The sequence below is a fragment of the Aulonocara sp. 'chitande type north' Nkhata Bay genome, linkage group LG23 (assembly GCF_057382095.1).
Source record: "Aulonocara sp. 'chitande type north' Nkhata Bay isolate Kocher_YH1m ecotype deep benthic linkage group LG23, A_spYH_male_GT1.1, whole genome shotgun sequence".
NCBI lineage: Eukaryota > Metazoa > Chordata > Actinopteri > Cichliformes > Cichlidae > Aulonocara > Aulonocara sp. 'chitande type north' Nkhata Bay.
Genome location: NC_141365.1, coordinates 46,132,444 through 46,144,763, shown reverse-complemented (window position 1 = coordinate 46,144,763; position 12,320 = coordinate 46,132,444). Strand labels below are relative to the sequence as shown.

Sequence of the window (12,320 nt, the reverse complement as noted above, 5' to 3'; positions counted from 1 at the left end):
ATAAGTACATGATCAGGTGGATGAAGGAACTCAGTGTGTTTGGGATCATCATCATGGTGAGGAGCCCACATGTTACGGCTCCTTTGGAGAGAAGCTGAGGATCACTGCAGGAAGTGAGCTCATGAAACCAAACTGCTGTTTGTGAGCAGGATGACTCTGTTATTGGACCTGCTCTGTGTTCTACATATGATCAATACTTCAAATATCTGTAAACATCTCATCTTATATTTGTTGCACTTGGTCACATCTGTCTTTAAAAATAGATTTTTAATGTCACTGAGAGTTCTTTTCTACCTTTATTGATTTATTTTGGAATAAATTAAATATAAAGGTGCCAAAAACTGCCTGCAGCTTCTGCTCTGTGACAGGAAACTACTGTCAGGCTCAAAATGACTTCAGATTATTCATCACAGAGTGTTTATGGATCACAGGACACGTTACAGTTTTACAGCCTCACGGACATAAAACTCTTAAAGTTTGTTTCTGAAGGGATTTTCAGATCAGACCTGATGTTTCTGCCTACAGCCTGTTTACCGATATAATCAATATCAGATATCAGAGCAACAGAAACCTCGGTGATCAGGACGCCGGCACTGAGAACAGGAAGTGGCTCAAACGTCGCACTTTCATAAAGTCAGCCTGAACTCCACTCACAGAGTTTCTGTCGCCATTTTAGTTTTAAAACCCGTCGTGATAAGGGCGGGTCTTACTGTGAACCTGCGCGCTCATTGGCTAATAACTTGAGATTGACAAGTCGTTATCCAATGAGCGCGCGGCTTCTCCCAACATAAAGTAGTTTCCTTTGAAAAACCAAAGTCTGATTATTTTTGCCTCCACTGACGGAGCCTGTTGTTCCCGCCACAGAGACACAGTAATGTCAGAGCGGTGTTAACACTCACCTGCCTCAGCACAGCTCTCACTCTCCTCCTGCTCTCTCAGCTAAACTCACTTCCTCTCTACTTACAGGAAACCAGCGCTCAGAGGAGCCGACCGGCCTCACGTTTCACCCACAGACACGAACAGCGTGGAATTATTTTATGTCATAAGAAGAAACATATTCATGTTAACACTCACCTGCATCAGCTCCACCTTCCTCCTCCTGCTGCTCTGAACGGAGGATCAACACTTTCACTTTCACTGCTCCTCCCTAAACACAGAGGATGCTGGGACTTGTAGTTTTTACCTTGTGTGATATTTATGGCTGTGACACTAAATCACAGCATGAAAACTTCCTGCAAACATGTCACAGGCGATAAAAGTTTCACATTAAAGGTGAAGTTATTTTTCTGTCTCATGTTCAATAAACAGTGAGCTGGGAAAACTGAAGAACAGACTTCAGACGTTCCCTGCAAAGTTTCTGCTGCTCGGTCGTCTGCATGTTGCTGAGACTGAGCTGATGATGAAGCTGTGATGGGTTTATGGCACGTTTGGTTCTGGAGAAGAGTTTTACTGTCGGTGCAGGTGAAATGATCAGAGGTTACAGCCTCTGGTTAAAGTGGAGGCAGCGATCAGGACGGCTGAGCAGCAGAGGTCTCGAGGGTCCTAAAGTGTAAAAGCATCAGAATCAGAATCAGAAAGGGTTTTATTGCCAAATGTTGAGCAGGTTTACAACATTAGGAAATTGCTGTGGTGCTTCAGTGCAAACATACTGTCATAAATTACGCTTAAATAGACATGAAAATAAAAATAAGAATAAGAATTAAAAGTGCTAAGTAGATAGATATATACATGATATATACATGAGTGCAGGTGGTGATCAGTGCCAAACATGGAATGATGCAGTGAACACAGCATAGGGTGTTAGTGGTGGGAACAGTCATACGGTTATTGTTCATGTGTCCGACAGCAGAGGGGAAGAAACTGTTCTTATGGCGAGAGGTTCTGGTGCGAATGGACCGGAGCCTCCTGCCTGAGGGGAGCAGGTCAAACAGACTGTGTCCAGGGTGAGAAGGGTCAGCTGAGATCCGAGCTGCACGCCCCAGTGTCCTGGAGGTGTACAGGTCCTGCAGAGATGGGAGTCTGCAGCCAATCACCTTCTCAGCAGAGCGCACAACACGCTGCAGTCTCTGTTTGTCCCTGATAGTGGCTTCAGCGTACCACACGGTGATGGAGGAGGTGAGGATGGACTCGATGATTGCAGTGTAGAATTGCATCATCGTCCGTGTTGGCAGGTTGAATTTCTTCAGCTGCCTCAGGAAGTACATCCTCTGCTGGGCTTTCTTAATGACGGAGATGATGGTGGGCTCCCACTTCAGGTCCTGGGTGATGGTGGTACCCAGGAAGCGGAATGAGTCCACAGAGGTGATGGGGGTGTCAGACAGGATGATGGGGGGGAGTGGAGCTGTGTGCGTCCTGAAGTCCACAATAATCTCCACTGTCTTCTGGGCATTCAGCACCAGGTTGTTGTGGCTGCACCAGGACACCAGACGTTCAACCTCCCTCCTGTAGGCAGACTCATCCCCGTCCGAGATGAGTCCAATAACGGTGGTGTCATCAGTGTTAGTAACACAAAGATCACAGAATGGGATCATCCACACAACACTAACATCTAAATCCACGGCAGGAACTCTTCCAGTGTCCTGAAAAATCTGTGTGCACGATGCTGAGATTAAAATCTGTCTGCTCATCTTAATGCAATATTTACTAAAGTCTGGTAGAAGTTTTACTGATTTCCAGTCCACTTAGCAGACGTGTGGATAGGTGGTGGGTTGTAGAGCAGACTGAAAGCTTTAAGTTCATCCTCTGATTAAAAACTCAGACCCATAGATACAGGAAGTATAACGCTGGTGTAAGAAAGGAAACAGCAACACGGCAGCCATCTTTTTCCTCCCATGCTGACCAGTGTCCCAGCAGAAGCTGGGGTTTGTTAGATCCTGTTCGATCCAGAGGAAACAGGCTAAAAGAGTCGATCGGGGGGATCATGGTTTTATTATGTGCTCGTTATGATTGAAGCTCTGGTTGTGTGTTAGAGACAGAACCTGCAGATTCCTCCACTCTGCCTCCTCCTCTGCAGGAATCAGCCTCTTGGCTGGTTTTATTCACCAACGTGAATAAAATCATCAAACTAATCCAAGTTCATTGTGAAATGCCTGAAAATGGAGGAATAAATCTGTCAGTTACCGTATAAAGTTTGAGTTTGTCAGTGTTTTACACGGAGACGGTCGTCAGATGTTGAATGTTTAGCATGAATGTTCCACATCTGGAGAAACCTTCAAGATTAAAGCCAGTGAAAAGTGAAGAGTTTCTGCAGCAGCCGCACTTCCTGCAAATCTGTTCTTTCAAAATAAAGTGAAGAGTCTAAAATTATATTCACAACAGGTTTAAAGGTGAAGGTGGTCACATGGTTTTAGTGGAATGCCTACGTGGGCGCGTCTGAGTGATTTTGATTCAGATTCGTGCAGCGTGGAGCAGTAAACACTTGTTTTTATTCATCTGGACTCATGAATGATTCCAGTTAGCACATTTCCAGCCAATGAAACGTAACTACAGATGAAGACAAACACATTTAAGCTGCCTGACTCTCCAGTGTGGGTGCATGTTCCCATTTTCAGGCTGTTTTAGTTTTCAGTTTAGAGGAACGCTGCAAACTCACAAAAACTTCTTTCTTGTGAGGTTTTGTTGTCAGACTGATAAAAGCAGCAGCAGCTGGTGTTTGATGAGCAGACGTGTGTTTCCTGTTCTGTAATAATCAGCTTGTTACCATCACATGATGAACTCAGCCGTGACCAATGAGGCCGTCCTTGTGCGGTTCTCTGGCGCTGATTCTGACTGTGACCTTCACCTCTGCAGGGTCGCCTCTGCTCGTGGCTGAGCTCGTGTTTGTCAGGCTGACAAAATAAAAGCTTCTTCATTTCTGTGGCTGAAGAGGAGTCTGCTCTTCTTCACCAACAGGAAGTGAAACATTTCTCACTGATTCTGAAATCTTCACTTGTCTCACAAACTCACAGTAACACACACACGGTTGTGTTTTCATATCCTTGTGGGGACATCTATTTGACATCATGCTCTCCTCAGCCTTTTACTCTAACCATTAAGACTGAATGCCTAACCCTGACCTGACTGTCCCTGACACTAAAACCACATTCTGAGTCTCACAAATGTCTTCAAACTTGTGGGGACGGGCATTTTGGTCCCCACAAAGACATGTAAACATGCACACACACAGGTATTAATGACCTCACAGGTTCATGTTTGGGGCTTTTAGCATCTTTGTGTGTCGCTCAGATTTAATTCACTCTTGTTTTGAGGTTTTGTGCCTTTTTGTTTCATTCTTTGTGCGTTTATTTTCTCTTTAAGCCTTTCAGGACTCGTGCTGTTGGCTTTTTCCTGGTGTGTTATTAGTATTTTTCATTTCTAAACTTATTCTAAAAGAAGGACCGATGGAACATTTATGTGAAAATAAACATGATCATTTAATGTTTTTGTCAATCACAGTGTTGGGACTAACGCGTTATTAAGTAACGTGTTACAGTAACTATGTTATTATTGTGGTAACGAGCACGGTAACTAGTTATTATGCTAAAATCAGGAACGCGTTAGTCATTACTGGGATTTAGATAGGCTCGTTACTCGTTACTTCGTGTGGTGACTATCGCGGAGCTTCCACAGATTCAGTAACATTAGCAAGTGGTGGAAGCCAGCAGGTGGAGGAGGGAAAGGGGGAGGCAGGAGGAGAAGAGACCCGAGGCAGCCGCCGGTCCAAGTGTGAACTGAACTTCAGGTAAGAAGTTATGACCTGCAGTCTCTCTGGGTCAGATATAAACCAAGTTTAGGTGGAGTTTATTTTCGTTATTCTGACTTTTTCCGTACTGCGTGCTAGCTAGCATGACAGAGTTTCTATACAGCTGGGTGGGTGCTATGAAGTTAATGATGTTGAACTTTATTTTGTTCATAAGTTATTAGAGTTGCCAACCGTCTCATCTGGTATTCAGAGAAAATATTACGCATTTCTTATTGAGGTGAAAAGGAACAGTTAGTCCCGTAATTCAGCTACAATGAAAAAGGCACAAAGCTGGAGTTATTCTGTGTCTTTGCTGCACAGCTGCCTCTTCTTCTTTCATTCTCTCCCCCTCCCTCTCCCGTTTCTACTTCAATCATGAAAACTGATCAATGATCAGCTGATCGTCTCTCTTGTTTGTTTATCGCCCACTTTGCATCAGAAACAGGAAACCAGCGGAGTTCACGTTAAACAACAGCAGCACGTTTAAGCTTGATCAGCTGTTGTTAGAATTTATTTAATATTAATTTCTAGTATCAGCTGATGTTTGCTGGAGCCACAGCTGCAAAAAAGCTGCTGGTCATGATGTCGGTTTGGTTATGTGGTGAGAGGGAAACATGAAGATGAAACCAGGAGATGTCCTTACTGAATCATCAGAGCTGTGATGGAGAAACAGGTTTACCTTTTAGGTGACATGAATGAGTTGAAGGGAAGTTATGAACTGTTTCTGAGAGACAAATAACACCAGGATCCTTTTTTAGGTAGCTGACAGCTGGTAACTGTGCAGGGGCAGCTCTAGCAAAGTTTTGCCAGGGGGGCCAGGTAGGGCATTAACAGGGAGAGGGGGGCACAAAGAAATACTTTTCTTTCTTATTCTCATTTAAAGTGTCTCGCTTTTAAAAAATAATTATCTGAATCTTACAACAAACGATTGATAGATTGATGCATATACACCATCAAGACAGTGAGCATCACTGTCACAACAGCGTTTGTTTTCATTCAAAGGCTTTAGGATTTTTGCTATAATGGTGGGCCGGTCTCTAGTCACAATGCCCAGGCTGATTTTTTTGTCCCAGTCCAGCCCTGTATGCAGCTCATCTGCAGTCTGGTGTTACCTACATCTTCCTATTCAGAAGGCAGAATTTCCGAGTTCTGAGTACAATCGACAGCACCATGACTGCAGTTTTTGTGTTGGATGTAAAAGGCGCACATGATGCTGTGACGTAGGCTAGAATCATGGTGGCGGTCAACGACGGTCCAGGCGTGGGATTTCTCTCGTGGAAATATGCACATTATCTTTTCCTTTCTATTGGTAGGTGGCACAGTGCACTTGTGGCAGGTAAGCAAGCTAGAAGACTGGCAAAGTTATGGAAGCAACACATTAACAAGAGAATTCTGAGTAAAACCAAAGTTACTTTCCCTAGTAACTAGTTACTTTGAAAGTAACGAGTAACTTGAAGTAACTGAGTTACTTTTGATAGAAGTAACTAGTAATGTAACTAAGTTACTAATTTAAAGTAACTTACCCAACACTGGTCAATCATTAAAAATAAATCCTGGTCTTTCATTTTGCTGCTGCATTGTTCACAGAAACACATATTTTCCTGTTTCTTTCTGTTTGTGTGTTTCTGCTTTTGCCTGTTTAGCGCTGCTGAGCAGGAAAACCCAGACGAACAAAAACCTCTTTTAAGTAAATGTTTGAGTCACTTTGGGTCTGAAATGTAAAAATCTGCAAACTGAAACAGATTTGAAGGCATCACAGGAACAGCCTCACATTCAAAACATGAAAGAGAGGACTTTTATCTCCTGATTCTGTTTAGGTCCATGTTCATGTTCATGTTTTTTCATCAGAGTTTCTCGCATGCACCTCCTCGGATTCATGTTCATGTTTTTCTTGTCATAGTTGTCATAGTCATACCGAGTTATTCCCAGTATAGGTTTTAGTTTTAGTTTCCGCCCCTGTTTGCTGGGCCTTGTTTTGTGTTCGTGTTTTTCAACCTAATAAATGGTTTGTTTTTTGTTAAGATTCAGTTCCATCTCTCCCTTGTCTGCTTCCGGGTTCATATTGCAATCACATCAGCCACCGTGACAATAAACTTATTTTGATTTTTAACTTTCTTTATTTTTTCAACAATATTATGTATATATAAACATTTTGCATCTTACAATATAAAGCCTGGATCCTGCACATATTGCACTTTGAACTTGAACTGTGTTGTCTGTTTATTGGAGATTGTACTACTTGAATTCATTATCCTGGTGATATAACACATTAATTCTCCATTTGGAATCAATATAGTATATAATACAGTATCTGTCTATCCATCTATATAGCTATTGAATTGAACTGGAGTGAATGGAAGAGAATTAAATAATGGATTTCATGTTCATGTTTATCTATGTTGTAACAGTGACGACTTGAGACATCTGTTTGGCACTATATGAAGAGAATTAAATAAAATTTAAATGAAAATGATATTAACTGTATTTATACATTTTATATTTTTGGATGAGACACTGTCAGTGTGCTGTTATATAACTCAGGTATTTTTAAGGCCTGACTGGTGGCATTGGTGCCCATTGCTTTACTGTGCTGTTGGATGTGTATGTGGGCTATCCCTTGTACCTGACATTTGATTGGGCATCACTGTGTTGCTATGGTATGATCCTGGTAGTTGTTGTTAATAAAACAATAACAAATTCAAATTCAAACATTGCTGCATTCTTCTGTCACTGAGGATTCCAAACCTGCACTCAGTCTCCTCATTACTTTGGTATTGAACAGACAAACTTTGGAGCTCCTGCAAACTTTATTAACAAACTGCAACTATTTTACACAAATCTGCGACTGACAACAAGCACAGAGACTTCAAACAATCACTGAAGTAAGCACTGAAAGATTTACTTTTAAACAATAATGATTAAGACCTTTTTCGTAAGGTTGTTTTCCCTTGATTGCCAGCTGTTACTGTTTTTATCTTCATATCTTTCATATTTGTCCACCTAAACAATGCTTTAATGATACAGTTTGAGAAGTTTGATATGAATTTATCCAACTGACTTGAAACTGAAACTGACAACTGTCCTGTAATCTTACACAGAGAAACCAAATCCTGAGTCTTTGCCTTGACAGACGCCTAAAATGGCTCGAGCTGTGGTAAGTTACCCTTCACTGTGTCTGTTTCTAAACATTAAATCGTGTGAATTTTTAAAGAAAAATCCAACAACAACAATAATAATATGTAACAGAGCAAAACGTCAGATGACTTAAATGTTCCTCTGCAACACAAAGTCAAAGTCTGCCTCCTCCACAGGCAAAGGAGAAGCTCCCACGCTCATCCAGTGCAGACCGTTGTGCTCTGGACAATGAAGTTCCCGCTTTCATGTTCCGACCTATCAGCGCACCTGCATGTGAGCTCCTAAGTCCACCACCTGCTGATGCCAGCTTTCAGTCGAAGAACACAGACAAGATCATGCATCCAGATTTGAAAAACGATCATTCATCCCTGGATGATGACGTGACGTTTTTCATGTGTCCTACTGATGTTCCTCTGCCTCCGAGACCTCCACCCACTGCAGAGGTAGGTCTCTGCAGAAAGCGCAGATATTCTACTGCTTTTTCTGTTAATGATGAAGAGGAACATTTGATGCCCAAACGCATGAGGCTGATGAGTTCTGATGTACCAGTTTCTTCAAATCCTCCACCTGCTGATGCCAGCTTTCATGCAAAGGACACAGACAAGATCATGCATCCAGATTTGAAAAACGATCGTTCATCCCTGGATGATGACGTGACGTTTTTCATGTGTCCTACTGATGTTCCTCTGCCTCCGAGACCTCCACCCACTGCAGAGGTAGGTCTCTGCAGAAAGCGCAGATATTCTACTGCTTTTTCTGTTAATGATGAAGAGGAACATTTGATGCCCAAACGCATGAGGCTGATGAGTTCTGATGTACCAGTTTCTTCAAATCCTCCACCTGCTGATGCCAGCTTTCATGCAAAGGACACAGACAAGATCATGCATCCAGATTTGAAAAACGATCGTTCATCCCTGGATGATGAAGTGACATTTTTCATGTGTCCTAGAGATGTTCCTCTGCCTCCGAGACCTCCACCCACTGCAGAGGTAGGTCTCTGCAGAAAGCGCAGGTATTCTACTGCTTTTTCTGTTAATGATGAAGAGGAACATTTGATGCCCAAACGCATGAGGCTGATGAGTTGGGATGTCTCTAAGTCTCCAGCTGCTGAGAAGGAGTATGTTTGCTTTACGTGTCCTGAAGACAAGAGGTCTGAGTTACCTCTCAGCTCCCTCCAAGGCCATCCACCATCACAGGTCAATAATAATGACACTGACCAGTGTACCATTCTGCTGCCTCCTGAAATCCCAGTACCTCCAAGTCCTGCCCCTGTTGGAGTTCTAGAAACTGTTGATTTTCCTTTTGTTGATAATTAAATACATGTTTGTAGTAATAAATACATTTTTGAGCAAATACATGTTGAGATGATTCGGTTGATTATGATGGTTATAATTCTCCAAACAGTAAAAACTAATTAACTGATGATACTAGACCCTTAAAAGAGATAAACACCACTAGTCAAGTCATAATGGCTACTTACAAATACATAACCACTCAACACAACCCACACAGTGATCTAATGCACAAAAACAAAGGAGACTTAAACTGGCTGAATCAATTACTGTAAAGAAAACATGGAGGAAGGCTTCCTGTGGTGTCTGTCTGCAGTATAGGTCATAAACCTGCCTCCTGCATTACAGCAGACAGGTCAGGGGTCAAATGAAAAGCAAAATGTTTACCTCAGATTAGGGATGCACCGATACCACTTTTTTGGAAACGAGTACGAGTACGAGTACTTGCATTTCAGTACTCGCCGATACCGAGTACTTAATAAAAACATGATTTAAATTTACAGGTAACAGCTTTAGTCCTATAATTTAACAACAACAAAACAAGGGACTGGTTTGGAATTAAGAACATTTATTTAAAATAAAAGCATGTTGTATGCAACATATTACAGAATAAATAATTATAAAAAAATTTAAACAGTGACAGTGCAACTCAAGTATTGTTTTCAGTTTATTGTAAACTCTGCCGCTTTGGACAACACAAGGGGCATTAATAAACATCTTTGCCATTTAGTGCACAATATGTGAATAAACTAACAACATCCACCGACATAGAACTGTGGCAGTCAGTGCAGCTGAGGTAGGTATTACAGTTTTTACCGAATGCCTAAACACTAACTGTGAATCCTGTAGCACAATTTCTAAAACTAGTCAGACGTATAGCAAAACCACTCACTGAGTGTGCAAAACTAAAAGCACAAAAACTGCTTTGCACTCAGTTTGCAATTTTGTAACACACACTTTGCAAGACTGTAGGCACAATTCACTGCACAACACTCAATTTCCAAATTTCCAACACACTCCTAGCAAAAGTATAACCATGTATGGCTATCATTAACACTAATTTGCCAACTGTCTGGCACACTTTCACATGTGAAAACTTTCTTAGATAATTCGTTCACTTTGCAATCAGCCTAAGCACTATGATACAGGTAAGCTGTGTGTGCGGAGTACAATGGTGGGAGCAGAAAGAGTGAGAAGTAGAGGAGGCCGAGGAAGAGGACGTGGAGGTGAAGAAGTAGGATGAAGAGGACGACAAGGACAAGGAGGAGCAAGAGGAAGACGAGGAGGGGGCAGAGGAAGCATGTTCACTGCAGACCAAGTAACCCATATAGTCATTATGGCGATTGCAAATAATCCTATACTTGGAAATAAACACTTGTGTTTGTTTTGATGTGTTTGACTAAACACCAGTACTTGAAGTTTGGATCCCTCTATGCTTATGGATCTATGACAGAAGTATGAGCTCAAACTGACATAGCCTACCTTGTGCACAGAGAAGGCAAACGCCAGATGTGTTTTGTATTCATACCATCAGTGTGCAGTTGGCGCATTGTGTGCTTAGTAGATGATGGCTTGTGTGTACTGTTTGATACGGAAACACCATTTTTACAAAGGTGTGAAGAGTTAATCTAGCTGTGTTTGCTTTTGCAAGAGAACTACAATGTTTTGATTATTGGGTGTAGAGTTTTGCTAAATTAGCCAATAGTTACATAACATGTGCTTAAGCAATCAGAAAAAACTGTAACATCAAGTCTAAGATGACTCACTAAATGGAGAGAAACAGTGAGTGGCAGGGTTTTTTAAGAAAAGTAGCTTTTCTGCATCATCAGCAGTCAGACTGTTTCTGTTTTCATCTATAATGTGTGACACTGAGCTAAAAAGCCTTTCACTGTCCACACTGCTACATGGGGCTGAGAGCTATTTACAGGCTATTTTAGCCAAAGTGGGGAACCTGATTTTGTTGACACCCCAGTACTTCAGAGGACTGTCTTCACGAGGGCTTGGGGCCTCTCCGAGGTATGTGTCGAGCTCAATGGCAGCACCTGCTGCCAGCGGCAGCCTGGGCCTTGAGGAACAGTTTAGCAGGAGGTTCTGCAGCTTCTGCCCGACTCCCCTCTGCCTCACCTCTAGAAGCTCCTGCTTCAGGTGCAGCTTGGCCTCTGGAGCAGTGTTGGAGAAGAAGCGCTCTTTATACCTGCACAAAATTCATAAATGTATTAATATGTGGAAAAATAGGACTGATGTCATGTAATACGTGCTCTTCCAGCGTGTCTGTATGTCCTGCTGCAGTCTCTTTATTGGCTGGTTGAGCTGTCCCTGAATGTCTTCGAGGCGGGAGTAGGCTAAGGCGTTTAAAATGTTTAAAATGCCCAACTATTTTCCGTCCCACTGCTTTAGCATCAGCTATGCTCCTCTGTGCTAATAAGCGTGGGTAAATAAGCGTGGGCAAACTCTTTGTACTCGTTGTCGTGTTGGGATTTTAGGTGCTTGATTAAATTACTTGTGTTAAATGCGCTACCTTTTGAGCCTCCTCTGGACAATTTCGATGAGCATAATTTGCAGTCCGTCTTTGTTTTCGTGTCTTCGTTCACTTTGAAATAGTTCCACACGGCTGACTTGTCTCGCCTCGCCTTCTCCCAGCTCTGAGATGCAGCCGGGGCCTGGGGGCGGGCACTCGGCGCCTGTGATTAACCCCTTACATGCCGCTCAAACATAGACAGGTCTCAGACCGTGGTATCAGTCCTCGGTATCGGGGAACTTTTAACGAGTACTTTAGAAAATGTGGTATCGAGGCCGATACCAGATACCGGTATCGGTGCATCCCTACCTCAGATTAAATATTTCCCAAAGTAAATTGGACTGAACTGGCCAGTTAAATACACGAGAGGATACGAATAGAAAAAAAAATATCTAAAAACAAAGAATGAAAACCAACTATTAATTTAATACTTAAGTCTGTGAAGGTTCTCAGTCATCCAGGTCATCATAGTCTAAGGAGCTTGGAAGGAAAAGCGTCTGGACTTCTTGAGTTGCTTGAAGACGTTTCACCTCTCATTTGAGAAGCTTCTTCAGTTCTAAGGGTCAATGGTGGGGAGTCCCAGACTTAAAACCAGTGGGAGTTTCCCCCCAAAGAGGGACAAAGGACCCCCTGATGATCCTCTACCTAATCACAT

At 42.4% G+C, this 12,320-nt stretch overlaps 2 protein-coding genes across 2 annotated transcripts in view; one reads left to right on the top strand and one right to left on the bottom strand.

Annotated features, from left to right (window-relative positions):
- LOC147302785 (uncharacterized) overlaps positions 1 to 12,320 on the bottom strand; it is a 431,420-nt gene that overhangs the window by 252,587 nt on the left and 166,513 nt on the right. The window lies entirely within an intron of this gene.
- LOC147302793 (uncharacterized) lies at positions 7,860 to 9,171 on the top strand. Its single transcript, XM_086284485.1, has 2 exons — positions 7,860 to 7,874; positions 8,032 to 9,171. The coding sequence occupies exons 1-2, from the start codon at positions 7,860 to 7,862 to the stop codon at positions 9,169 to 9,171; spliced, it is 1,155 nt and encodes a 384-aa protein (XP_086140611.1).